The 26,822-nt window shown below is 41.1% G+C and overlaps 1 protein-coding gene across 14 annotated transcripts in view; it reads left to right on the forward strand.

The window, feature by feature from the left end:
- CHD7 (chromodomain helicase DNA binding protein 7) overlaps positions 1–26,822 on the forward strand; it is a 191,705-nt gene that overhangs the window by 62,214 nt on the left and 102,669 nt on the right. For 11 of the 14 annotated variants that reach the window (XM_034966133.3, XM_055116579.2, XM_055116580.2 and 8 more), the window contains exon 2: positions 599–2,437. In XM_034966133.3, coding sequence (XP_034822024.3) covers positions 773–2,437 — 1,665 coding nt within the window. In that variant the 5' untranslated portion in view covers positions 599–772. Of the gene's footprint in view, positions 1–598; positions 2,438–16,817; positions 16,904–18,884; positions 18,954–19,285; positions 19,314–21,148; positions 21,266–26,822 lie in introns of those variants that run through there. The other 3 variants (XM_055116585.2, XM_063606776.1, XM_055116586.2) reach the window with 3 other exon arrangements.

Genomic DNA, 26,822 nt, shown 5'->3' on the forward strand with positions numbered 1-26,822 from the left:
TGTTAGATGCCTCTGTTGCAGTTACATAGTTGTATCTGGGCTGTAAATATCTAATTTGTATGAAATGACCGATTTTGGTATTTGTATAATCCTCTAGTCAATTTAACTAAGTTGAGCTTTTCGCAGCCCTTGGTGCTGCTGTTGCTCATCTGATTACACCGCTCAGGGGAATAAGGTTAAGGGCGGGCTGTTGGTAACCAGAGCATTTCCAGGGCTTTAGTTCAGCAGATGAGCTGCTTGGCTATATTCATACATCTGCTTGCCTGCTGTGGCAGCTGCTGCTGCTTCATGTTGTGTTCTTTTGTTCTGTTTCATCCAAGAATGGAACGCTAGGAAGTGTAGTGAATGGATTAATTTAAGGTTAAGGTTAGTGTTTTGCTTGCTTTCTAAGTAACCGATCATAATGATGCTTCTGGTAGAAGCTAATGAGTTTCTCTTAAAGTGAACTAAATTTATAAAATACAGCTCAGCGAGGGAGCTAGATTCGTATTGTTGATGGGGACCAAATTCAGATGTACAAAATACTGGCAGTTTTTATCACTGGATCCTAATTCTTTGTTTTCTTCCTTCTTCTCCCCCACCCCAAACTCCCTTCCAGGACCTATATCCAGACTTTGCCTGACACTGCAGGGTCCAAGAGAATTAAAGAAATACGGAATGACATGAAGAAGATTAGTTAAGGATTATAGGCTTTGAGGGCAAACACCTCAGTGAAGTGAAGCACTGGCAAGCTCCTGAGCTGTGGTTTGGAGGAGCCGTGTGTTGGAAGAAGATGGCAGATCCAGGAATGATGAGTCTTTTTGGCGAGGATGGGAATATTTTCAGTGAAGGTCTTGAAGGCCTCGGAGAATGTGGTTACCCGGAAAATCCAGTAAATCCTATGGGTCAGCAAATGCCAATAGACCAAGGCTTTGCCTCTTTACAGCCATCCCTTCATCATCCTTCAACTAATCAAAATCAAACAAAGCTGACACATTTTGATCACTATAATCAGTATGAACAACAAAAGATGCATCTGATGGATCAGCCGAACAGAATGATGAGCAGCACCCCTGGGAACGGACTCGCGTCTCCGCACTCGCAGTATCACACCCCTCCCGTTCCTCAGGTGCCCCATGGTGGCAGTGGTGGCGGTCAGATGGGTGTCTACCCTGGCATGCAGAATGAGAGGCATGGGCAATCCTTTGTGGACAGCAGCTCCATGTGGGGCCCCAGGGCTGTTCAGGTACCAGACCAGATACGAGCCCCCTACCAGCAGCAGCAGCCACAGCCGCAGCCACCGCAGCCGGCTCCGTCGGGGCCCCCTGCACAGGGCCACCCTCAGCACATGCAGCAGATGGGCAGCTATATGGCACGTGGGGATTTTTCCATGCAGCAGCATGGTCAGCCACAGCAGAGGATGAGCCAGTTTTCCCAAGGCCAAGAGGGCCTCAATCAGGGAAATCCTTTTATTGCCACCTCAGGACCTGGCCACTTGTCCCACGTGCCCCAGCAGAGTCCCAGCATGGCACCTTCCTTGCGTCACTCGGTGCAGCAGTTCCATCACCACCCCTCTACTGCTCTCCATGGAGAATCCGTTGCCCACAGTCCCAGATTCTCCCCGAATCCTCCCCAACAAGGGGCTGTTAGGCCACAAACCCTTAACTTTAGTTCTCGGAGCCAGACAGTCCCCTCTCCTACTATAAACAACTCAGGGCAGTATTCTCGATATCCTTACAGTAACCTAAATCAGGGATTAGTTAACAATACAGGGATGAATCAAAATTTAGGCCTTACAAATAATACTCCAATGAATCAGTCCGTACCAAGATACCCCAATGCTGTAGGATTCCCATCAAACAGTGGTCAAGGACTAATGCACCAGCAGCCCATCCACCCCAGTGGCTCACTTAACCAAATGAACACACAAACTATGCATCCTTCACAGCCTCAGGGAACTTATGCCTCTCCACCTCCCATGTCACCCATGAAAGCAATGAGTAATCCAGCAGGCACTCCTCCTCCACAAGTCAGGCCGGGAAGTGCTGGGATACCAATGGAAGTTGGCAGTTATCCAAATATGCCCCATCCTCAGCCATCTCACCAGCCCCCTGGTGCCATGGGAATCGGACAGAGGAATATGGGCCCCAGAAACATGCAGCAGTCTCGTCCATTTATAGGCATGTCCTCGGCACCAAGGGAATTGACTGGGCACATGAGGCCAAATGGTTGTCCTGGTGTTGGCCTTGGAGACCCACAAGCAATCCAGGAACGACTGATACCTGGCCAACAACATCCTGGTCAACAGCCATCTTTTCAGCAGTTGCCAACCTGTCCTCCACTGCAGCCTCACCCGGGCTTGCACCACCAGTCTTCACCTCCACACCCTCATCACCAGCCTTGGGCACAGCTCCACCCATCACCCCAGAACACCCCGCAGAAAGTGCCTGTGCATCAGGTAAGGGGACACAGAGCCTGCCTCTGCATTGCAATGTGAAATTCAACATGGCTAACTTGTCTGATCGAATTTTTCTTTAAACTCTATGAAAAGCTTTTTCATTATGAGTGCCTTAATTTTTATTTGTTATTGGCTTATGCATTTATTTTATTCAGGCATCAATCTCCCTGTCCCAGGGATTGTGCTAGATGTTAAGGATATGTAGATAACTAAGACTGGGTCCCTGCTGACAAGGAGCTGGGTCACCGCTAGCAGGGAGATGGACAGAGGACTCAGAATGCTCACGAGACAAACGCTTTTGTTTCCTTTTCTGAATTCTTCTTTATTCTTTCTCTTGCTTTGTGTGTGTGTGTGTGTTTTAAAAATACACTGACACTTGGTTTCTAGCAAAGATTTATGCGTGTGTGGTAGTCTCCTCCATCTCTCCTTTTATATTGTGATATTTTTCTTGGGAAGCTGCAAATCGTATACTTCTGTGATACTTATTTTACTAACTGTTGACTTTGTTAGTATGAGTTTTAATTGCAAACTGTAGAAAATCACAGTAAATGATAATTCACAGAAGATGTTTGGTCTCTAAAAGATTTGGATACCCAGAACTGAAGTAGGGAATCTTCCTTTTTTGTAAGCTGACGTTTTTGTTATCATTCAGAATTTATAAAAGAACAGATTTAAGTTTATCATATTCACAAAGACATCTTTCCATTATAAATTTTGTTGTTTATGCCCTAGGTCTGTGAAAGATAAATTAATGCCTGTGTATACAGATTATTCTTAGTGCTATTCAAAAATATATACTGATTATCTACCAGAATTGCAACTCTGTTTTTGGGGTGCACAGTAGCTGATTTTAGAGCTATAAAGCATAGTGCTTGTTTTGATGGACTTATTATCAATTTTGGGGAAATAAGACTTGCATGTGAAAATACAGAGGAGTGAGAGACCAGGCATGATTATGTGACAAATGTCCAGAGAGAGGAAATAACCTGTAGTTGAGGGTGCTTGGAATTTGGCTAGGCCTTACCCAGGGGAGGTGAACCCAGGTCAGCAGTTGAGACTGGGGGATGGTTTGCTAAACAAGGGCACAGGAAGTCAAGCTTGCTGCAGGGAATAGGTTGGAAAGTATCAGTCAGGGCCAGATTGTTGTGATCTTGGATTCCTTTTTAAGGAATTTGGACTTAAATGGGGAGGGAGCCAGTGATATTGATTAGACAGTCCACAGGACAGATGGAGAAGGAGAAGATGAAGTGTGAACCTGTTTTCTAGGCCTTTGAGGACAGTTTGGACCAGAAGGGTCAAAGTGGGAGCAGAAGGCATTGAAGCAGTGTTGAAAGTAAAAGGGTTTAGTCAGTAAACAAAGCCACTCAGGGCATCTCAGAGCAGCATTTTTTTTTTTTAGTGGTGATAATTGTCTTCTATGCTTTTTGTCAGTTCATTAAAAAAAAGAAAAAAAAAGTATTTTAGGCCAGGCACAGTGGCTCATGCCTGCAATCCCAGCACTCTGGGAGGCCGAGGCAGACAGATCATCTGAGATCAGGAGTTCAATGCCAAACTGGCCAACATGGTGAAACCCCGTCTCTATTAAAAAATACAAAAAATTAGTTGGGCATGTTGGTGCATGCCTGTAGTCCCAGCTGCTTGGGAGGCTGAGGCAAGAGAGTCGCTTGAACCTGGGAGGTGGATGTTGCAGTGAGCTGAGATTGTGCCACTGCACTCCAGCCTGGGCAATAGAGCGAGACTCCATCTTTAAAAAAAATTTTTTTTTGTTTTTTAATTTTAGATTCACGCAGGCATTTAATACAGAGGCTCTGAAGCTTCGTCCTAAGCTGGGCTGAGGGAGTGGAGGTCAGGAAGACTCCTGGGACCACAGGACAAGTAGTGGCTTCAGGGAAGCTGCCCTGAGCCGGTGGGCAGGGCAGCTTCCCTGAAGACCTTGGTGATCCTCATATAACCACCCTTGGTGATTCTTATATAACCTCAGGGCAGAACGCCTCTCCTCAAAGCGGACCAAAAGTACTGTCTCTGAGGCCAGCAGACCTGGGTGGCTTTTAGGACAGAAATGAATGTGACTTAGTTTTTAGGAATTATTATTTTCTTATTCCCTGGAAAGTTTCTTACTAAGCAAGGGATATTTTAGAGCAGTGGTTTCTCAGACTTCTCATTCCGGCATCCTCTGTCTTCACCGGAGGGTGAGCACAGTTTGGAAGACCCCCTGTGATTATAATCTGATCCCTGGATGAGAATTGTTGCTCTCCTCCAGCTTTCCTGGGTTTTAAGAGTACAGATGCCTCAGTGGGCATTTCAGAGGACATGTGTGAGTCTGTGGCGTTTGAATCCTTGACGAGTGGAGGCTCCATGCCTGCTGTGTCTGGTGCTAGACTTCAGGAGAGCCCACAGGCATTCCCTCCTTCTTTGAATGCGTCATTATAGGCAAACTCAGGACCTTTACAGGGATGTAAACTAGGACATTTGAGGTATTTTCTTTCTAAGTACAATTATGTTTTCCATTTTGCTCATTGATTATTTGCTTTCTTATTTCTGCTTAACTTTTGCATCCTCTTCAGATTTTGAAACACTCAGTTTTGAACATAAGGCTAGGGAGGTGTGAAGTCTCAGGCACAGAACATAGACTTTAAAGTTAGAAAGATATGTGGACCCTAGCTCTATTGCTTATTAACCTGGTGATCTTAGGCAAAGGATTTAACTTCTCTTTACCTCAGATTTTTCATTAGTTAAGCAGGAAAAATAGCACCCAGCACAAAGGGTGTTAGATTAAGTGGGCTTAACATATACCGAGTGCCTAGTATAATGTCCACTCCATGGTATATATGTTAATTCTCCTCTAATTTTAGCTTCTGATCTCCTGAAGTGCAAACCTTGCTACATAATTATGTCATTTCCCATGTAGATACAATGTAAAATTAACTTTATTTATTATTTTTTGAGATGAAGTCTTACTCTGTTGCCATGCTGGAGTCAGTGGTGCAATCTTGGCTCACTGCAACCTCTGCCTCCCAGCTTCAAGCGATTCTCCTGCCTCAGGCTCCTGAGTGGCTGGGACTACAGGCGCGCACCACCGTGCCTGGCTAATTTTTGTATTTTTAGTGGAAACGAGGTTTCACCAAAATTAACTTTATTTTTAAGGATAGGTTAAATATTATGTAATACAGCCTTAGTTATGAAATAACTAAATTTGATTTGTGCAAATATTATCCCCCTTTTAGACTGTGTTGCCACATGTGAGGAGGATAATAATATGGGTAATTCAAAATATTATCCTATACCTTTAAAATCTCTCTCTCTGAATGATTGACATTCTACCCTAGGAAATATTTTTATTTAATTATGTTTTGCTTTAGAGCTACTAAAATTATTTTGCATTTTATATGTGATGGAGTAGTGGCTCAATACTATACCAGGTATCAGGGAAGATACCAGATTAGGTTGAAATGTCCATTTAACTTGATAATGAAAATATCACATTCAGGTAGACTTAACTCTTCTTGAGTTGTTCGCTTTTTAAAAATAGAAATTATGTTCTTTATGTGTTTCCTGGCTTCTGAATGGATATTTTCTAGATTATGGAACACATTTAAGTATCTTTAAAGATAAGTTTAACTTTATACTGAAAAGTCAACAAAGAAAAATGTTAGAACAAAAAGGCCACAGTTCATCAGATCAAAATGTGAAAAATTACACATTTTGGTATATGGACATTTCTTTAATGGAAGTGCTAGACTTTCGATTATTTGATAAGATTTACAGGGAAGGGAAAAACCCTAGCTTATATTTCTTTTTCAATAGCTAATTAGAACAGTTTTTCTCAAACTTTTCATCTCAGACCTCTACACATTCTTAAAAATTACTGGGGACTCCAAAGAGTGTGTGTTAGCTATGTGAGTTATATGTATTGATATTTACTGTCTCAGAAAGTTTTAAGTTTTTTATTGTTTACCTATGTATTTATGTCTTTCTTTATTTTTGAGACGGAGTCTTACTCTTTCGCCCAGGCTAGAGGGCAGTGGCGCGTTCTTGGCTCACTGCAACCTCCTTCTCCCAGGTTCAAGCAATTCTCCTGCTCATACTCCCTAGTAGTTGGGATTACAGGCACCTGCCACCACGCCCAGCTTTTTTTTTTGTATTTTTAGTAGAGATGGGGTTTCACCATGTTGGCCAGGCTGGTCTCAAACTCCTGACCTCAGATGATCCACCCGCTGTGGCCTCCCAAAGTGCTGGGATTACAGGCATGAGCTACCCTGCCTGGCTAAAATATTGATGAAAGTTTAAAATATTGATTTGTTAATTATTTAAAAATAATAAACCATTATGTGTTAACATACATAATACTTTTTAAATGAAAGATAACTTTTTCAAAAATGAAAGATAAGTTTTCGCAAGACAAAATTAGTGGCATTGTTTTATATTTATCAAATATTGATTTTCACATCTGCTTCTGAATGTAGTCTATGTGCTAGTCATAAGCCTCTGGACAAGTTTACAGCTTATTTGGAGAAAATGAGGATGAAAAAGCAAATAACATCTCAGGATCATGTAGAAATAGTTCTGGTCTCACAGACCCTACAGAAACCCTGGCCCACAATTTTAGAACCACTGGTATGAAGGAAAGAGTACAGGCTTTGGAGTCTGAGTTTTTGAATAGAAGCACTACCGCTTAACGTCACCACCTGACGTTAGTAAGGGTGTCAGGACTTCATTTCATTATCTCTGAAGTGAGGGATCATATGCCTTCCTGGTTAGAGGCTCAGTGAGATTAGTAGTCATGTCTTTTAAGTGCTTAACAGTGGGGACTCAAAAACAATATATCTAGCAAGTGTTCAGAATTGCCTGTTGCAGAGCTTTAAGAAGAATCTTACATATTTCAATGTCAAACATTTTCATAGTTGTTTGACTTTACATCCTTGGTTTTGTTGAACACTTATCAAATATTGAGGCTTCGTATGTGCTTTTCTTTGAGGGAGGGAGAACAATCTTGCTGTGTGAGCAGGAAGATGCAGGCAAGAATATGCCATGAAAAGCACACTGTAGAGATCAGCACTGATCTTTAAAGTCATTCTTAAAGTGGGCGAGGTGGGAGTCTGGGAGGGCTTTCTGGGGGCAGTGATGTCTTTGCTGAGATGTGAAGGATCAGTCTAAGTTGAGAGAAGGATGGATAAAGGAGGGAAAAGAGTTTAAGATTTAGGAAACAATGAGTGCAAAGATCAGAAAGCCCTTTGGGCCTTGAGTGTCCCTAGTATTGCTGAAATGTAGGTCTGGGGCTTAGTGGACAGAAAGCTGCATGGTCCCGGGCCCATGGCACTGGAGGGCACTAGGAGGTGTTTTCAGCATGGACACAGCACCATGGGGCTCTTTGCAGCACCCAGGAGTACGAAGAGGGTGGAGAGGGGGTGGAACCAAAAATGAAAGGTTTATCAGTACACTGTGAACATGGATGAGAACAATCTACAAGGAAGGCACAGAGCAACATTTTGTTCATTTGAAGAGCTTATCTAAAGAAAGACTAATTAAGTGGATTGTTCTTAAGGTTACAGGCAAGTCCCTGAGTTTCTGGATAGAATTTACACTGCACAGTCCATAGACGTGTCCCAGATCATGGATTATGCTCTTAAATGGAAAGTTCTAGTTGAATTTTTAGGATCTGCAACAAGGTGTCCTTAAAATAAGTTTATTTTGGATACATTTGTACCTTTTTCATTAATTTGGTCCTGAAATACAGTCATCATGAAACGGAAGTAGAAAAAAAATTTAAAGGCTACTAAGATTGAGGTGATAGGTAGTAATTTCCCATCTCCTCATTTTCCCTTGAGATTAAAAAAAACCTGGAAGAATCAGTGGTACAATTTTTTTTTTTTTCAAAAAAAAAAAAAGCCTTTCAGGGAAAACCTTTTATTGGTAAATCTCAAGTAGCATCAATCTTATACTGAGATTCTTTAAGTTTACCCAGTAAATAAAGAATTACAAGGCCGGGCGTGGTGGCTCACGCCTGTAATCCCAGCACTTTGGGAGGTCGAGGTGGGTGGATCACAAGATCAGGAGTTCGAGACTAGTCTGGCCAACATAGTGAAACCCCGTCTCTATACTAAAGATACAAAAATTAGCCAGGCGTGGTGGTGCATGCCTGAAATCCCAGCTACTTGGGAGGCTGAAGCAGGAGAATCGCTTGAACCCGTGAGGCGGAGGTTGTGGTGAGCCAAGATCATGCCACTGCACTCCAGCCTGGGCAACAGAGCAAGACTCTGTATCAAAAAAAAAAAAAAAAAAGGAATTACAAATTACAGACATGGGCAGAGTAATTGGCAACTAAGTAAATTTATGGAAAAAGGTGGCTGTGTTTCTTAAGGATTACGTATGCAGATTGTAATCAGAAATAGACAAAAATACCTTTTTAATGGAGAGCAGATGTATCTTGTCAATACTACCTTTCTCACTTCTAAAGACATCTGGGAAAGATGGGAAAACAAAATGTCTCTAAAAAAAAATCAGCTTTTACCTAAGTGGTATTCAGGGGCTTTTGCAAGTATATGCACCTTCAGAAAACAGGCACCCAGGCTGGACCTCATTGGAGCAGGTTGCCCCGTCTGGTGCTCACAGAAGGAAGGCAAAAGAAATCACTGCTTTCTCACTTGCTGTGGCCCACTGCTAGTTCTTCATGACATCTTTAGTTAAAGCAAACCATCCAGCCTTTACTGGTCTCTCTTTCCTGGGCCATAGGTTGCTCTCAACAGCCTGTGGTTTCTCATGAAGACTCTTAAAGTATTTCTTTTGACTACTTCAATTTATATATACTACAGCTTATTGAGGAACCTGTCTGCGTTTTTCCTCAACATCCAACAAGCTGGTTTATCCCAGAGGTCAGAATTATACCAGGTGTCAAGTTAAAGCACAGGGAAAAATCTACTCCATCTGTCCTTTCACCCCATAGTCTGAAAGCATGAATGGCTGATAGCCTCGCCCCTTAGATGGCTTTTATTTTGTAAAAGAGTATTGTTTTATGTGACATCAAAAATTTTGTAGGTGATAAGAATTTAGTTTGTTAGTTTACCTTTGAAGCCTGGATATTAGGCCTCTGCTAGGTGTCCCAATTGATATTCTTAAAAGAAGCCACTTTGGGTGCTGCATTTTCATCTTGGTGTCTTAGGTACCTTCGTGAAAGGCAGTACCACATGAAAGAAATACTTATTTAGTGCCTGTTATGTGCCAAGGACTGTGTTAAGGAGAGATTGCTGGTATGGTGGAAGGCAGGGAGGAGACAGCAACCTCCACCGAGGTGGAAAGGGAATTTTGTTATTTAAGTATAACATTTCTGGCTGTCCTATCTTTGTGTACTTACTATGTTCTAGACCAGAACTGTCCAGTTATATGATGGGAGCTACAAATACAATGCATTTATGTTGATACAGATTTTCTGGTAACCACATTTTACCATTAAAGAAACTGGTAAAACTAATTTTAGTAATACATTTAATTAAACCAACATATCCAAGACATTTCAACATGTAGTCAGTATAAAAAATTGCTTGTGAGATATTTTACGCAAGAATTTAAAACCTGATATGTATTTTACACAGATTGCGTGAGCTGCATCTCAGTTGCTCAGTGACCACACATGGCTGGTGGCTGCATATTAAACAGCACATGCTAGACTCTTTCCCTATCAGTTGCTGCAAATTCTTTTTAAAAACAAGTCAGAGTATAAATAATTTTATTCACATGTAAATAAATGTAAAATTGTTAGTGTAATTATGACAGTCATCCTCCAAGACAGGTGTTACCCACCTTTGCTGTAAGGTTAAGGAAGTAGTAGCGGTGTTTTTAGGTATAATGAATAAATGCAGTACTAGGGGGTATGCCTGTGTTAGGGATATTAGTATCAGTTCTTGACAAGATACATTATTGAAGTTTGATTTCATTTGTTTGAGTTTCAAAGAAGGCTACATAAATGGTGTTTGTCCTGTGGGAAAAAATAGCGTGTTTGTCTGAAAGGTGGATTACAGACATTTTCAAGATTTTAGTTTTGAGTGGCGTTTGGATACTTCTGGTAGTTAATTCCTCACCTCTATCCCCTAGCTTTTTGCCTGTCTCTAATACAATTGCTTGTTTCTTCATGAAATTGACTCTCCAGGATAAGGGAAAAAGCCTTCATTTTTATTAATATGCATGATCCCCCCTCCCCATTTCTTTCACTTTTTTCTTCTGTGCTGCTTTTTTCTTCCCTGTTATAATAATCTTTCAGAAAGGCAGTCTCTGGTACAGCAGAGCAATAGTTGGCTGAGGAAGAAGAATTGGGAAGTGGGTTAGGGGGACAATTAAGGGAACAGCATTGTGAGAACTAATCTGGAGAATTTACCCTAGCCTTGACATCTTAATGTTATTTTCTATTCTTTGTAGTTACAGCTGTAAATCTATAGATAATCCTTAAGTAGCCATGCAGAGATGGCCCTGGTATTTCCTTTGTTGCTGAATGCAGCTCTTGTATCAGTGAAGAAAGTCAGTAGCAAACTTGTACTTGTCCTTTTGCCTTGTAAAACTTTAGTAGTTTATGGTGTGTCACCAGGAGTGAGGTTTTATTTTGTTTTTCCTTCACTTAGTGTAAAAAATGGAGGAGAACCTTCGAGGGCTAGGACATGATTGCAGGAGTGGTGGAGGGCTAGGACATGATTACAGGTGATGGAGAACTTGAAGTTGGCAAAATGCCAAGAAATTGACAGGGTTGCATTTGAAAAAGTCAACGTAGATACAGGACTACCTACATCATCTTGCTTGTTTTTTATCCTGGACAATTTCCAGGACGATGGGAGTGATGGCCAGGGAAGGCTGCAAGGCACTTCCTTACCTCTTATTTTAAAGATTGGATCAAAAACATGCCCTTTTGATGCTGTTTAATATTAATGAAGACTATAATATTTGTGATATTCTTTAAAGTGTATTTGTCCTGTTTTCCTCTACTGCTTTCTGTGTTTAGTTCTAAATCATTCTGTACCATAGGTTTCGGGAGTCCTAGACGTTAACCTTAACTATGTTAACTGTGTAATTTGGCTCACTGTGTGAAAGCAAAAAAACAATTGTTTTAGGGTGTAAGTAAGTGTTATTAATCTTAAAGAGTCTTTTTGTTTGTTTTGGCCATGGGTAGAAAGCATTGGAGAATATTGAGGAGGTGCAAGCAGTGGTGCTGGGAGACTGTGTGGAGGGTTTTTCGAATGGCAAGTGTTCTAGCTTAACTTATGCCTCTCCTGTCTAATCTATTCATAGACTGGCTGAAACAGGTTTGCAATATTAGCATAGGAATTCCACTCTCACCCATTTGGTAGGCTGTGAAGTGTTCTGGCCTCTTGCCAGCGGCTGCTCAGTTTAGGCAGTTGGGAGGTTGCAGGGTACATATCCTTTCTTGTGAACAGGCAAAGAACTTTAGATCATTCTTTTTCTGAAAACTTTTTGTTTTTTGAAGGTATGTATCTAAATGTGCTCTTTAATGAAAGGGGAGGGTATAGACTTAAAATTCTTATTGAATATAGAAATACTTGAAATTAAAGTTTGATTTTTAGATCATGTTTCTTGATGGACTCTTGTAACTTGAACATTTTCTTCCATTAAAAAACAATAATAGAAAATTGTGGGATTTTTGCAATTTGTGATGTGTTTGTTTTCACTGTTATTTTTAAAAACAAGTCTAGCATGAAGAGATACCAAGTTTAACCACTTTGGAGTGTGCTAGAAATAAACTGTGGGGAACTAACTTGGAGAATTTACCTTGATCTTGACATCTTAATGTTACTCTCCATTCTCTGGAGTTACAGCTGTAAATCTGTAGATAATATCTAAGTAACCACAGGGAGAAATGGAACTGGGACAATAAATAAGTAGAATATGCTGACTTTGCTTTAAATTGGCCCATTACTAAGCTAACTCCATTTTTGGCTGCTCAAATATGTCAGAGACATTTCCCTGAATGAGAGCTATTGAAATGCATGAAGACATCCCTTGGATTAAAGGAGATAAGTCAGAGTTTTTTAGGGAAAGTGTTTTATTTAAGTAAGATGCTAAGTAGTATTTCATTTTTGTCATCGATTTCTCTGAATGTTTTTTTCTGTTCACTTTAAATATATTTATCCAGACAGTGGGACATGTCAAGGGAGTAGTCATCTTCATACTGGAATAAGGTGCTGTGGGAACCCCTGTGCTCAGTGTCCTGCCTAACCTGACCTCTGATGCAACAACGTGTCTTTCTTACTTGAAAACCATGGTAGAAGACTTAGATCAAAGAAGGAAATAATTCAGTCTAATTTTGGAAAACATCTTTCCTTAGATGTGAGCTTAAGGCTTGCAGTTTTACTTTTTGCAAGAAAGTTCAAAACCAATATTCACACATAAATAAGGTCTCTAAGCTAGGATATCATTGATGAAGAAAACAAACAACAACAGTAAGAGACTAGCCATTCATAGAATAAAAATGAGCCCAATAATAAGATCAGTTTTTTGTTTTGTTTTCTTTTGTTTTGTTTTCTTTTGAGATGGAGTCTTGCTCTGTCGCCCAGGAGATGGAGTTTGCAGTGGTGCGATCTTGGCTCACTGCAGACTCCATCTCCTGGGCTCAAGTGATCCTCCCACCTCATCCTCCAGAGTACCTGGGACTACAGTCGCCCACCACCGCACCTGGCTGATTTTTGTATTTTTAGTAGAGACGGGGTTTCACCATGTTGGCCAGGCTGGTCTCGAACTCCTTTCCTCAGGTGATCCACCTGCCTCAGCCTCCCAAAGTGCTGGGTTTACAGGTGTGAGCCACCGCGCCCTGCTGCAAATCATTAAATCAGTTTTAATAAGCTCCCCACATCAAAGAGCCATGTTAGATGCTAGAGTGGTATTTCATACTGAATATAAATTTAATTCCAAAGTAAGTAAATGCAAAGAGACAAGTGTCAGCTTATTTCTTTCATTTAATGTTTTCTCTGTCATTTTTTAAGCCTCTCACCCCTCCACTATTCTGTGTAGTGGTCACACACTAGGTGGAGCTGCCAGGACTCTGCCCCTCACTGCTAGCACAGGTTGCTGGGCAGGCAAGAGCACAGAGTTGTGAAGACCACAGGCTTCATATACACTGAGAACTCCATTTAAATGTGGCTCTTCCATTTTTTTCTTAAGTCATCTTAAATGATACATACTTAACTTCCCTAAACCTCAGTTTCTTGATACAGTGATTGTACCGATTACACAGAATTATGAGAATTAAATGAGATAATGACTGTAAAATTTTTAGCACAGCATGTGGCATGTGGTATATGCCCAATAAATGTTAAATATTTTTTATTTTAACTACTGTTGTAGTGATTATCAAAATGAGCTTTTGGAATTCTTTCTTTTTTCACTTTCTACTCTTTCACTTTGAAGTAGACTGACTTTCCCTTATTTTGGAAAACAGGACATCATCTATCAGTGCCTTAAAAATCAACTTACTAGATTCTCCATAAGGCAGACAAAAATTCATAATGTTTTGTAGGGGGGAGCAAAAATTACCATCACACTACTGTATTTCTTTTCAGTTGAATCTCTAGGAAATATTACTGTATATAAAATACTAGCTGCTTTCTAAGTGTTTCTTTCTAACTTCAACCAAGGTGAAAACCATCACTTAGTTTTCAGAAACTTCAAATGGCAGGTTAAGTTGACATCCTGTTTCATATTGCTAGGGATGGTCGCTGGTATTCCCTTTAGCATGCAAGAAGTTCACCCACTGACCTATAATATATATAGTTCTACATAGAGAAAGTTCAGTAGTACTAAGTCTTTGTTAAGTATAATTTTAAACTTACAAGTACCTTAAATCCAGTGATCCACTTCACGCCCTTGTTGTTACTAGCATCTTACCATGTTTTCATGGTGTGCTCTCCAAAACCCTGAGATGATCTTATACTTTAGTGGATGGGTTCCTGTTGACTGGCACTGAAGGCCCTGTTGTGAACTCAGTTGATTTATGAAGGCTATCCCACTTAAGATTTTTATAATGCTTCTTTATCCTAATCTGTTTTTTTTTTCTTAAAAAGTAACTTCATAGGTTTTAAAGTGTGGAAGACACAAAAGAAAATTGAAAGGTTGGCTGCAGTGTAATTTAGTAGCTAAATTTTAAAAAATAAGAAGGCAGTTCACATTTTTCAAATAAGTAAGGAAGGTTTACATTTTTGGAGACAGTTTTTATCCATAAAAAACATTTATGGGCAGCACTGTAACACCATTGCCATTTTTTTTTAGAATTTACTATTTAGAGCGAGAAGAGACTTGTGTAAGAATTGAGCTTGGAGCCAGGTTTTCTCTGCAAGAAAGAGTGGTTCTGTCTTTGCTCAAATTTAAATATAGGGAGAAGACCCTTTTGTTTATTATCTTCCAACTTTATACACTATAGTTTTTAAATACTTTTAACAATATTTTAATGTATTTTTAAATAAAAATATTGGTAAAAATGAGATTGAAAAAAGTAAACAGAAAACCTATTTATCTAATGTCTATCAGTTGTAATATGTTTACTAAATATTGTGTATATTTTTATATGTATTTTATTGAATTGTAATCTATATACAATCTGTGTATTAAATGAAATGTTTCCTGAATTTTATACTATAGAGTGGTTGCAATCCAGGCTGTCATATATGTTCAGTCAACTCAAGGTTTAAGGAAAGAAAACCCTTTTAAATATAACTGTGTACTGAAATTTATCAGAAAGTATCTAGGATTTTCCAAGTTATTTTTTAAAGAAGGTTTGCCGTGTACTTTGATATCATGCTAATAATGAGTGTTTGTAGAAAATATATAACCTAGTACTGTCCATGATCTTTCTGTCATGATGAAAACGTTCTATATTTGCTCAGTCCAATATGGTAGCCACTAGCCACAAATGGCTACTGTACCCTTGAAATGGGGCTAGTGAGGCTGAAGAACTGAAATTTTAATTTTATTTGATTTTAATTTAAATAGCCATGAGGCTAGTGACTTTCATATAGGACCACTGAAGTATAACCACACAAGCCAAATTATTTCAAGTATCAGAAAATAAGATGTAGAGCACAATTAAAAATAGAAAGGAGAGTTTTTTGTTGCATATGTAGCCAGTGTAAGCTTTGTGTTTCCACTTTTATTCTCTCTCACCTCTTAATAGGTGGCCCTGAAACCATGGGTATCTCGTGTCTTTGGCCTTGTGATGTAGTGATAGGATATAGTCATCTATACATGGTAAATGCTGACATAAGTCACTTCATTATTTTTTGGAATAAATTTTTGCTGGGTATCAGCCAATTGTTAAACACAGCATATTGTTTTAACTAATGCAAGTATAGCATCTTGTTTTATGGTATAAGTGATATTTTAGAAAGTTGTTAATCCCAAAAAAGTCCCTGTCACAAATGCTTCATATAAAATATTTAAGGCCAGGCACGGTGGTGTGCACCTGTAGCCCAGCTATCTGGGGGGCTGAGGCAGGAGGATTGCTTGAGCCCAGGAGTTTGAGGAGGTTACAGTGTGCCATAATTGTACCTGTGAATAGCCACTGCACTCCAGCCTGGGCAGCATAGTGAGACTGTCTCTTTTAAACAGACACACACATACGCGCATACACACACACACATTTAAAATGGATGGGGTGGGTGCATTGCATATCTTAGTTAATATCCACTAGATTTTTGGTTTATTAATTAGGTCATGGGTAGGACCTTGATAGAAAATAATTTGCCAAATCCTTTAGGTCATCAAGTCTAAGCAAATATATTAAATGCCATTGAAGTGCTCACTTTAAAATGCTTAATTTTATGTTACATGAATCTCAACTTGATTTTTAAAAAGGGTCTAAAGTACTAATTTTACATCTTATTGCTGGAGAGAAGAGCTCCATTCTTTGAAAACCAGAAAAGAGGATCGTAGGATGAATATTCTATATTGAGTCTCTAACATTTGTCCTCACCTGGATGGATATTTCCCACATTCTGCTGTGATTGGGGCCTTAAAAAATGACTGTAGGAAATCCAGCCCTTTATTAAATCAAGATTCCAGAGAGCTCTGTCCAGTGGAATTTTCTGGGATGATAGAAGTCTTCTTTTTGGTGTCCAGTATGGTAGCCTGTAGGCCCTTGTGGTTAGGAAGCACTTGAAATGGGGCTAGTATGACAGAGGAACTGAATTTTAAATTTTAATTTTAACCAACTTAAACAGCCATATTTGGCTACTGACTACTATTGGACAGTGCAATTCTAGAATCATAATTGGTAGAGAAGTAGTCTTCAAACTTTTTTGTCTCCTAAGAGAATTTTTTAAAAAATTCTCTTTTTCAGTTTGAATACATGCATTAAAATGTGTTTGTCTTCATGACAATTATCTCACTAAACAGGCATTTGTCACCTGGATGAAATGAAGGACTGCCCTCTTGATATTTATTAACTCTCTGCTTTGCTGCCAAGTGACTCTTCCTAAAGAGGTTGGTGTCCCAGAGGTTTTTATACTCCAGGGTAACACACTGTAATAATATTTGGGATGAGTGAAAGCCATTTTGGTAAAGAGAAGTGATTGTAAAAAGGAAGGTGGAAAGGGGGACTTTTAGAAAATAGATACCAAAGATGACAGTGTTAGTTCTGATAGAATGTATTTTGAGCCATTCTGGTTTGATACTTAGATACCAGAACTATTCTAGATAATAAAATGAGGCATGATTAGTATAAGAAAGAACACTTAACCTTCCTGCTACTAAGGCAGGTGGGGGCATTCATCCAGATTATTTAATATGTGAGACAAATATGTTCAGGTAACTGCTTGTCTGTTTATAATTGTTTTATTTAAAGTAATAGTTCTCAAATGTTTTGGTTTTGAAATCCTGATGCTCTTAAATATTGAGAACCCCAAAGAGCTTTTGTTTATTCTGGTTTTATCTGTTGTTATTTACCATATCAGAAATGAAAACTAGGAAATTTAAAAAATACATTTATTCATTTAAAAATAATAATAACCCCCTTATTGGTTCATTGAATTATGCCAATCTTCTGATTTTTGTATACATTTTTTTTTGAGGTGGTCTTACTCTGTCACCCAGGCTGGAGTGCAGTGGCATGATCATGGCTCACTGCGTCCTCTACCTCCCAGGCTCAAGCAATCCTCCTACCTCAGCCTCCTTAGTAGATGAGACTACCCACCTGGCTAATTTTTTTGTATCTTTTGTGGAGATGGGGTTTCACCATGTTGCCCAGGCTGGTCTCAAACTCCTGAGCTCAACTGATCCGCACCCCTTGGCCTTCCTGAGTGCTGGGATTACAGGGATGAGCCACTGCGCCCAGTCTACAATATTTTTTAAAAATCACATTTGTTGGTATTACCACTGACTTCTCAGAAAAGTCTTTAAAGATTGAGAAGTTGTTGAGCTCATGGGTGTTTTCAAAATTCTCACTTTTGTTTGAGAGCTCATATTTTATTATTGTAAATAAACACCATGAGTTACTTTCGTTGAAGTGATTGGCTCACTTTATTTCAAGAGAATTACTGCCAAATACTTGAGTCTGAATATCTATGGCTTGTCTTTCAGTTGGACTTTCAAGTAAAAACAATATTCCTTAAAAAAACAAAAAGGGTGGCCCATTCAACTCACAACTCTAGGCAGTTGCGCGAGTGCTCTTCTTGGTGATAGCCTTCCTTGGTGCTTTGGTGAGCAGCAGATATCCTTCATGTGCACTTCCAGTTTCCTCACAGAAAAGATTAAAAAGGGGCAGGAATAACAAATATCAAGTTTTACTGTTTTGTCAAGGACATCTTTAAATGAGTTGGCTTACTTTTTTTCTTAATGTGAGTTGGTGGCCATTGCAAGAATAACAATTACCAGTGTATTTTTCTGTCACTGCCTTGATTGTGCTTGCACCACTGATGTAAATGTCAACACAGTGAAAAGGGCAGCGATGTCTTAGTATATTATGAAAAAGTGCTGATTTTGTGGATGTCCTGAAAGAGTCTCAGGGACCCCCGAGGGTCCACAGAACACACTTTGAACACTGCTGGTTTAAAAGGAAGTTACAAACAGTAACTTTTTCTTACGAAATTGAAAACCCATTTTTATCTAGAAAAAAAATTTAACTGTGTTTGGGAGTGGGAAGGTAAAGTGCAGCTGGGGTGCTGGCCACCACTGCCAGGTCATGTCTTGAGCAGGAATGAGTCAGATAGCCTGTGAGAGAAGGCAGCGAATGGATTGGTTTTTGCTCTTAAGCAAACCTATTGTTTCTGATGCTGTTTGCTTCTCTCCCTCTCCGTCTCCCTCTCCCTCTCTCTCCGCCTCCCTTTCTCCCTCTCCCTCTCTCCCGCTCTCTGTCTCCCTCTCTCTCTCCCTCCCTCTCTCCCGCTCTCTGTCTCCCTCTCCCTCCCTCTCTCCCTCTCTCTCTCAGTCTCTCTCACTCTCACCTTCTGGTGAGAGAGCATTTATGGTAAACAACTCACTTTAAATTGAGGCCTGGTACTCCGTAATTGACAGGTATTCCTGTTGCTCTGCAGAGGTAAGCCCCCATCAGTCATGCCTAGACTCTGCTGTCCCAGGGAAGTAGAACCCACCATGCAAGCCTCTTCTTACTCATGTCTCTAGTATGAGATTTAAAAATTCTCTTAGTGAAAATCATGTGTTAAATAATGAGTTTAAGCTGGAGTGTGAAAAATAAGGTTGTTGAGAATGGAGGACAGCTATGTAGGTGAGTCTTGGAGGACGGCTGGGTCTTAGTGAGGTCATTCGTTCATTCATTCATCCATCTATTCATCGGATGTTTAGTGACTGCCTAGTATGTGATACATGCTGAGAATATAATGTTAAATGCTATCTTTTTCTTGCTGCCAGGAAGTTCAACTGTGGCTCCCACTGAGTGGTAAGCATGCATTTGGATTGCTGTGTAGTAATGTTGGTGAGAATGAGCACAAGTTTAGCTCAGGGAAGAGGTAGACTGTTCAGTTTGGGGTTAGACAAGGCTTCACAGAGGTTTTCAGCTTTGGAAATCTGAAATATACATATACTCAGAGTTGATGAGGCACTTTGGGATTGACTTCATAAGATGGTCCTAGGAGTTGGTATCTGAAGACGGTGGAGGCCAGTTAGTACTTTATAGACCTTAAAAATATTCCCTATTTAATAAATGGTGCTGGGAAAACTGGCTAGCCATATGTAGAAAGCTGAAACTGGATCCCTTCCTTATACCTTATACAAAAATCAATTCAAGATGGATTAAAGACTTAAACGTTAGACCTAAAACCATAAAACCCTAGAAGAAAACCTAGGCATTACCATTCAGGACATAGGCGTGGGCAAGGACTTCATGTCTAAAACACCAAAAGCAATGGCAACAAAAGCCAAAATTGACAAATGGGATCTAATTAAACTAAAGAGCTTCTGCACAGCAAAAGAAACTACCATCAGAGTGAACAGGCAACCTACAAAATGGGAGAAAATTTTCACAACCTACTCATCTGACAAAGGGCTAATATCCAGAATCTACAATGAACTCAAACAAATTTACAAGAAAAAAACAAACAACCCCATCAAAAAGTGGACAAAGGACATGAACAGACACTTCTCAAAAGAAGACATTTATGCAGCCAAAAAACACATGAAAAAATGCTCACCATCACTGGCCATCAGAGAAATGCAAATCAAAACCACAATGAGATACCATCTCACACCAGTTAGAATGGCAATCATTAAAAAGTCAGGAAACAACAGGTGCTGGAGAGGATGTGGAGAAATAGGAACACTTTTACACTGTTGGTGGGACTGTCAACTAGTTCAACCATTGTGGAAGTCAGAGTGGCGATTCCTCAGGGATCTAGAACTAGAAATACCATTTGACCCAGCCACCCCATTACTGGATATATACCCAAAGGACTATAAATCATGCTGCTATAAAGACACATGCACACGTATGTTTATTGTGGCATTGTTCACAATAGCAAAGACTTGGAACCAACCCAAATGTCCAACAATGATAGACTGGATTAAGAAAATGTGGCACATATACACCATGGAATACTACGCAGCCATAAAAAATGATGAGTTCATGTCCTTTGTAGGGACATGGATGAAATTGGAAATCATCATTCTCAGTAAACTATCGCAAGAACAAAAAACCAAACACCGCATATTCTCACTCATAGGTGGGAATTGAACAATGAGAACACATGGACACAGGAAGGGGAACATCACACTCTGGGGCCTGTTGTGGGGTGGGGGGAGGGGGGAGGGATAGCATTGGGAGATATACCTAATGGTAAATGACAAGTTAATGGGTGCAGCGCACCAGCATGGCACATGTATACATATGTAACTAACCTGCACATTGTGCACATGTACCCTAAAACTTAAAGTATAATAATAATTAAAAAATATATATTCCCAGTTCCACCGTTGCCTTTTTCTGCTCTCAGGGTACATGGGAACTCAAATTCATAATCAGACCATGTTTGGTGCGAATAGAGTGGGAGCAAAGGGGGTTTATGTTTCTGAGGTTTATCTAGGATGTTCATCCAGGCTTCCCTATATCTCTGCCAGACAGCAGAGGTCTTTTTGGTAGAAGGATTTCCATAATCCATGTATTTTCAAGAACTTGTTGGCTAAATGGCTAAGTGAATGTTTTTTGGAGTGCTACCAGACCCTGCCCTTCCTGTTAATAAATAGATTAATTAATTAATCAGAAATTTTCTTAAAATTTAGATGTACATCTAAGTTGGATAAAGTAAGATCTTCAGGAGCCCTTGGCCAGTGTCAGTATAGAACATCTCTACCTGATAATTTCTTCTAGAGAACTGGGCCCACTTGGGCTTCCCCTTGGTAAGAGCACTGTTGTATTCTCTTTACTTCCTTTCCAATTGCCATGAGAGGGGAGTCTCTGCCCCACATTTTTAATCAGTCCTTCACCAGACTCTTGGGTCTTAGTCTGTGTCATCTCTTCATGGGCCCTTAGCATGTTCTGTCTGTGTAGGTCCTCTCAGTAAAGTCCTTCTTAAGGTACAAATAAACAAAAGCCCCATCTTCCTCTAACTACTGCTCCAGGCACAGTGAACTGATTTTAGTTCTTCACAACCTTTTCACCCCTGAGCTTCTGGCACATAACACTCACCCCTAGTTTAGAAATCCTTATGTCTGCAAAGCCTCTGCTGACACTGCTGAATGTGGGGTCTGGGCTTCTCCTCCACACCAGTCTTGCTGTCTCTGTTACGATTATTGCTCCTCTGCACACTTTGGAAGGCAGCACAGCACAGTGTTGAAGAGCATGGCCCTGGAGTCCCGACTCTGTCACTTAGTGAGCTGTGTGGCCTGGGGTGAATTACATAGCTTCTCTGTGCCTCAGTTTTCTCACCTCTAACATGGGAATCATACTTGGACCTATTTAACCGTGTTATTAGAAAGACTGAGATAATACATGTACTGTGCTTAGAATTGTGCTTGGTACATAGTAAGTTGTCTGTAAATTATTACTGCTATCGATGCCACATTATTACTATTTTTGCTGCTACTAGGACTCTGTTTTTGCTAGTATACTCTGTTGCCCCCACTGTACTCTGAGTTGAGTGAGGTCAGGGTTCCTGTCCCTCATTTTCTCTGTCGTAGCTTCAGTGTGTGGGCACATACATTCTATAGGTGCTTGTTGAAATGCGTGATATGCTAGGACAGAGGAGTGGGAGCGAAGAGGGATCTTGCAGGGTGGGGAGACAATGGCATTCAGAGGCCTCCTGCTGGAGGACATGTCTTCAGGGCTGAGCTATACCTGATGGCTGGAAGCTAGCCAGGACCAAGGATCACATGACAGTAGCACAGAGGCCCCGAGGGTTGGTGGGGGGGCGGCAGGGGGAGGTGGGAGAAGATGGGACTGCAGAGGTGAGGCCAGCAAAGAAATGGGAGTCATGCTGGGCAGGTCGGTCCAGTGAGGGGAGCAGGGTGTGGCCATATGTGCCGTGTAAAATTATCTAGTCACCATGTTAAAGAGCAAAAAGAAACAAGCAAAATTAACTGTGATATATTTCATTTAATGCAAGATACATCCAAAAGATTGTGTCAACATGTAATATTTAACCATTTCAACAAATCATATTTAATAGAGAAATACCGATGAGATATTTTACATTGTTTTTGTACTAAGTCTTTGAGATCTGGTGCTTTTGTACTTGTAGCACATCTCAGTTTGGATTGGCCACATTCCAGGTACTCAGTAGCCACACATGGCTGGTGGCTGCCACGTCAGACAGCATGGCTTGGTAGAAGACAGTTGAGAGGTAATGGGTTTTGAATTAAGACAGTGTGGGTGGGGAGCGGTCAGGGGAGTAGAACTTTACAGGATGACTGCCATGTCTCTTGCTTACTAGATGAGTGGTGACCTCCCAGTTGATGGAAGAATTTAGGAAAACAATGCAAGGTTTATTTCTTTAATATTTTTCAGGAATAAAGGGGCAGGAAGTAAGATGAGTTAAGTTTTAGAGTTTGAGATTTAGTTGAGACATTGGACCTTGTGGATATGGAGTTTAGTAGAGAGTTTATGATCTTGAGGCCTGGGAAGAGGAGCAGAAGCTTTTTAAGCCCAGCATAAGACTCCCTGGCCTGTCCCTTCCCCTCCTGAGCTGAGCCCACCACTCACTTGGACATCCCGTCACTACTCCCATCCTTTCTCTGGCTTGAGGGCTGTCTTCTTGGGCTTCAGTGGAAGACAGATAATCACCTCCCACCCCGACCAGTCAGTGGGCTGTGGTCAGAGAGGAAAAGAGGAGCATATATGGGTCTGACTTCACCAACATGCCTTAACCTTCATCTGAAGTGACTGAACTATTTCTTTCTTTTGTTCTTTCTTTTTTTTTGAGACAGAGTCTCGTTCTGTCGCCCAGGCTGGAGTGCAGTGGCACAATCTTGGCTCACTGCAAGCTCCGCCTCCCAGGTTCACGCCATTCTCCCGCCTCAGCCTCCCGAGTAGCTGGTACTACAGGTGCCCGCCACCACGCCCGGATAATTTTTTTTGTATTTTTAGTAGAGACGGGGTTTCACCATGTTAGCCAGGGTGGTCTCAATCTCCTGACCTCGTGATCCGCCCGCCTCAGCCTCCCAAAGTGCTGGGATTACAGGTGTGAGCCACCGTGCCTGGCCTGACAGAAATATTTCACAGTTCATGAGCCATTCAGATTTTAAAGTTTATTTAAAAATTATGTACAATGAAATCACAAGCCATTTTGAATTAAAAAGAAGTAAGATTGAGATAGTTCAACTGCTACTGGAAAATGTCTGTACCTTTTTATTTTTGATATCAAATTCTGAGATCTTTTTCTGGGTCTCTTTCTAGCAGTACTTTTGTTTGGCAGTGTCTCTGGGAATGAGATGAGGGATTGCAATTAGTTCATGGCAGAAAGGGAATATTTGTTGCTTGTTGACTCTTATTTAGAATATTCAAAGATGAGGTAAGAAGCTCATCCATCCATTCATTCATTCATTCATTCATTCACCAGTCAACATTGTTGTGCATTTACAATGTGCTGGATGCTATGTGAGGTCCTGAAGGTATTCTCCCCTTTAAAAATCCCAGTTACCATGTAGTGATGTAACTGTAACAAAGAGATAAATGCAGACTTGTATGGGAGAAGAAATGCAGGGCCAGGAAGGAAGGTGAAGCTTGAGCCAGGTGAAAGGGGTGATGAAGGAGAAACTTACGCAGACATAGTACAGAACATGTAGCTTTCATAGAACAGCAAATGTTGCAATATTGCCTTGAAACAGTCTTCAAAATGTGCTTTCGTTTATGTGTGCATTTGTTAGTTCTACAAAAGGTTCAAGGCACTGTGTTGAGCGCTCTGGAGGTGCAGCTGCTTTAAGGTGTAAATGCACGAGGCAGCATGAGTGCCCTTTTCAAGAGCAGAGAGCACATGAGCAGCTGCAGTACCCAGACTGAGGAGATGTGACATCCACATTAACATTTGAAGGTGTTGTGGGACTTTGATATTCCACCCGCAGACAATAGGCCTCTGGTATGTGTCAGTCCCTGCATTAGATGTTGGGGATATGCATACACACACACACACACACCCCACACACACATGCACACGCATGCACGCACACACATGTGTATTTATATATGTGCATACACACACCCCACACACACATATGCATGCATGCATGCACACGTGTATTTATATACATGCATACACACACACACACGTATGTATATATAAATGACAAGAGTATAACATGCTGCTGTCCTTCAGCCCCTCACAGTCCAGAGGACCTAATAATAGTCAAACAACATGATGTATGTTACTTGGCCTTGTGGGAGCACTTGACTCCACCTGGAGAGATTAGGGAAGGCCTTGGGAAGAGGTTATATTTAAACTGAGTTTTGAAGGTTGAGTAGGAATTAACTTGGAGAAGAGAGTGGGAAAGGACATTCTAGGCAGGAGGAATGATAAATCCACAAGCAGTAAATTGGGAAAGAGCAAAGTGCCTTTGTGCGGCTGCTGCTGCTGAGCTTGGTAGGGTGCAGCGTGTGTGGTGGAGAGGAGGACATGGGCCAGGAGGGCCGGGGGCAGCCCCGCACCAGTGGTGCTGAGGGTTTCAGCTTTCAGTGTGGTTCACAGGGAATCACCAGTCAGTTGTACAGAAGCATGGGTGCTTTACATTTTAGAATGATCTTGCTAAAACCAGAAGATTTGCTGACGAAGATGAGACTAGCAGGAGGAAGACGCACGAAGAAGCCCTTTGGTTCGGGCCTGGACTAGAGAAGCACAGGTGGAGGAAACGGCCACTGGGAAGATTCGCGGGGAGGAAGGTCTTCACTACCAGGTGGACATGGCCAGTGAGGGTGGGGAAGAAACAAGGTTTTTCTCTGGGTTGGGTGACTGCGTATCACAGTGACATTAACCAAGCTGGGGAAATGGGTGGTTGGCAGAGGAAGGTGATTCTGATTTTTGGCAAGCTGATCTTGAGATGCCAGGAGGAAACATCCAGTCTCAGGTGGAAATAAGCATCTGACTGTGCCATGCAGACATGGAATCCTGATGACCACCCAGACTTAAGGGAGAACATAGAGGAACCAAGTCAGGAAAGGACAGACGAGGGAAGAATGGTCAGTGACAAGATATAACAGAGAGTAGTGGTGTAGTAGCAAAGGGTTTCCCCAACTTTGGTTTTTGAAAAACTTCTAATCCACAGAAAAGTTAAATGAATAATACAGTGCACACCTGCTTATTATTCACCTAGAACTAACAGTTGCTAACACTTTGTCACTTTTGTTTTAATCTGTTGCTGTCATTGCCCTCCTAAAGGAAGCAAGGGTGGCCATGGAGATATTTTGGCAAGAACTCTGAGGGCAGAGACAGCCTGTGCAAAGTCCCTGAGGTAGAAGGATGTGTAGCTTGTTGTCTGCTGGTAAGGAATTGATGTGGCTGAAGTGAGAGAAAGGGGGGGAATTATAGAAGTGTTAGGGAGGTGGCAGAGGTCCATATGATTGAGGGCCTTGCAGGCCATGGTGAGGTGAGGACTTTAGATTTTTCTGTGAGGGAGATGGGAAGGTACTGGAGATCTTTAAGAGAAACGTGATGCGATCTGATTTGCATTTTGAAAGAATTGCTCAGACTGTGTAGCAGATTAACCAGGGTAGACGGTAAGGCTAGCAACAGGAGGTCAGGTAGAGAGGGGACTGCTGTAGTCCAGGCAAGGTCTGATGTCACCTGAATAAGGATAGCAGTGGGGACAGGCCACTAGGAGTGTGTCCTTTGTCTACGTTGAAGGTGGAGGCAGCGTGATTTACAGAATGGATTAGAGGTGATTCAAATGTAAGACTAAGTGAAGGGTCAAGGGTGACTCAAGTTTTTGGCTTCTGCTACTGGTGCAGTAACAGTTTGTGGAGAAATCAAGAACCTGTTTTGGAATGCCTTAAATTTGAGGTGCCTGCTGGGATATCTGCATGGGTATATGGACTAGACAGCTGGATAGAGAAGTCTAGAGTTGAAGGAAGTGGTGTGGACTGGAGAAAGGACTTTAAGAATCATTGACATATAGGTAGTATTTAAAGCAATAGGTAGATTCTCTCGCTGGGAGAGAAAAAAGCACAGATAGAGTTGAGATCCAAACTCGGAGGCCTGGAGCGCCCCAGAAATTATAGGTCGAGAAGTTGATGAGAACCAGGAAGAGCCTGGAAGATAGGAGGAGAGAGGGCTGTCCTGCATGTCATGCGAAGAAGCGAGGAGCGAGCAGCTGTGACAGGTGCTGCTGATAGGTCAGGTGGGATGAGAAAGGAGAGCCTTGGAGGGCACCTTGGTGAGAGCAACTTTTGTGGAATATTAGTGTGCAGTCAGAGCAAGTTCAAGAATGAATGGGAGGAGAGGAAGTGAAAACAGCAAATATTGTTGCTCTT

Source organism: Pan paniscus, chromosome 7 (genome assembly GCF_029289425.2).
Source record: "Pan paniscus chromosome 7, NHGRI_mPanPan1-v2.0_pri, whole genome shotgun sequence".
Taxonomy (NCBI): Eukaryota; Metazoa; Chordata; class Mammalia; order Primates; family Hominidae; genus Pan; species Pan paniscus.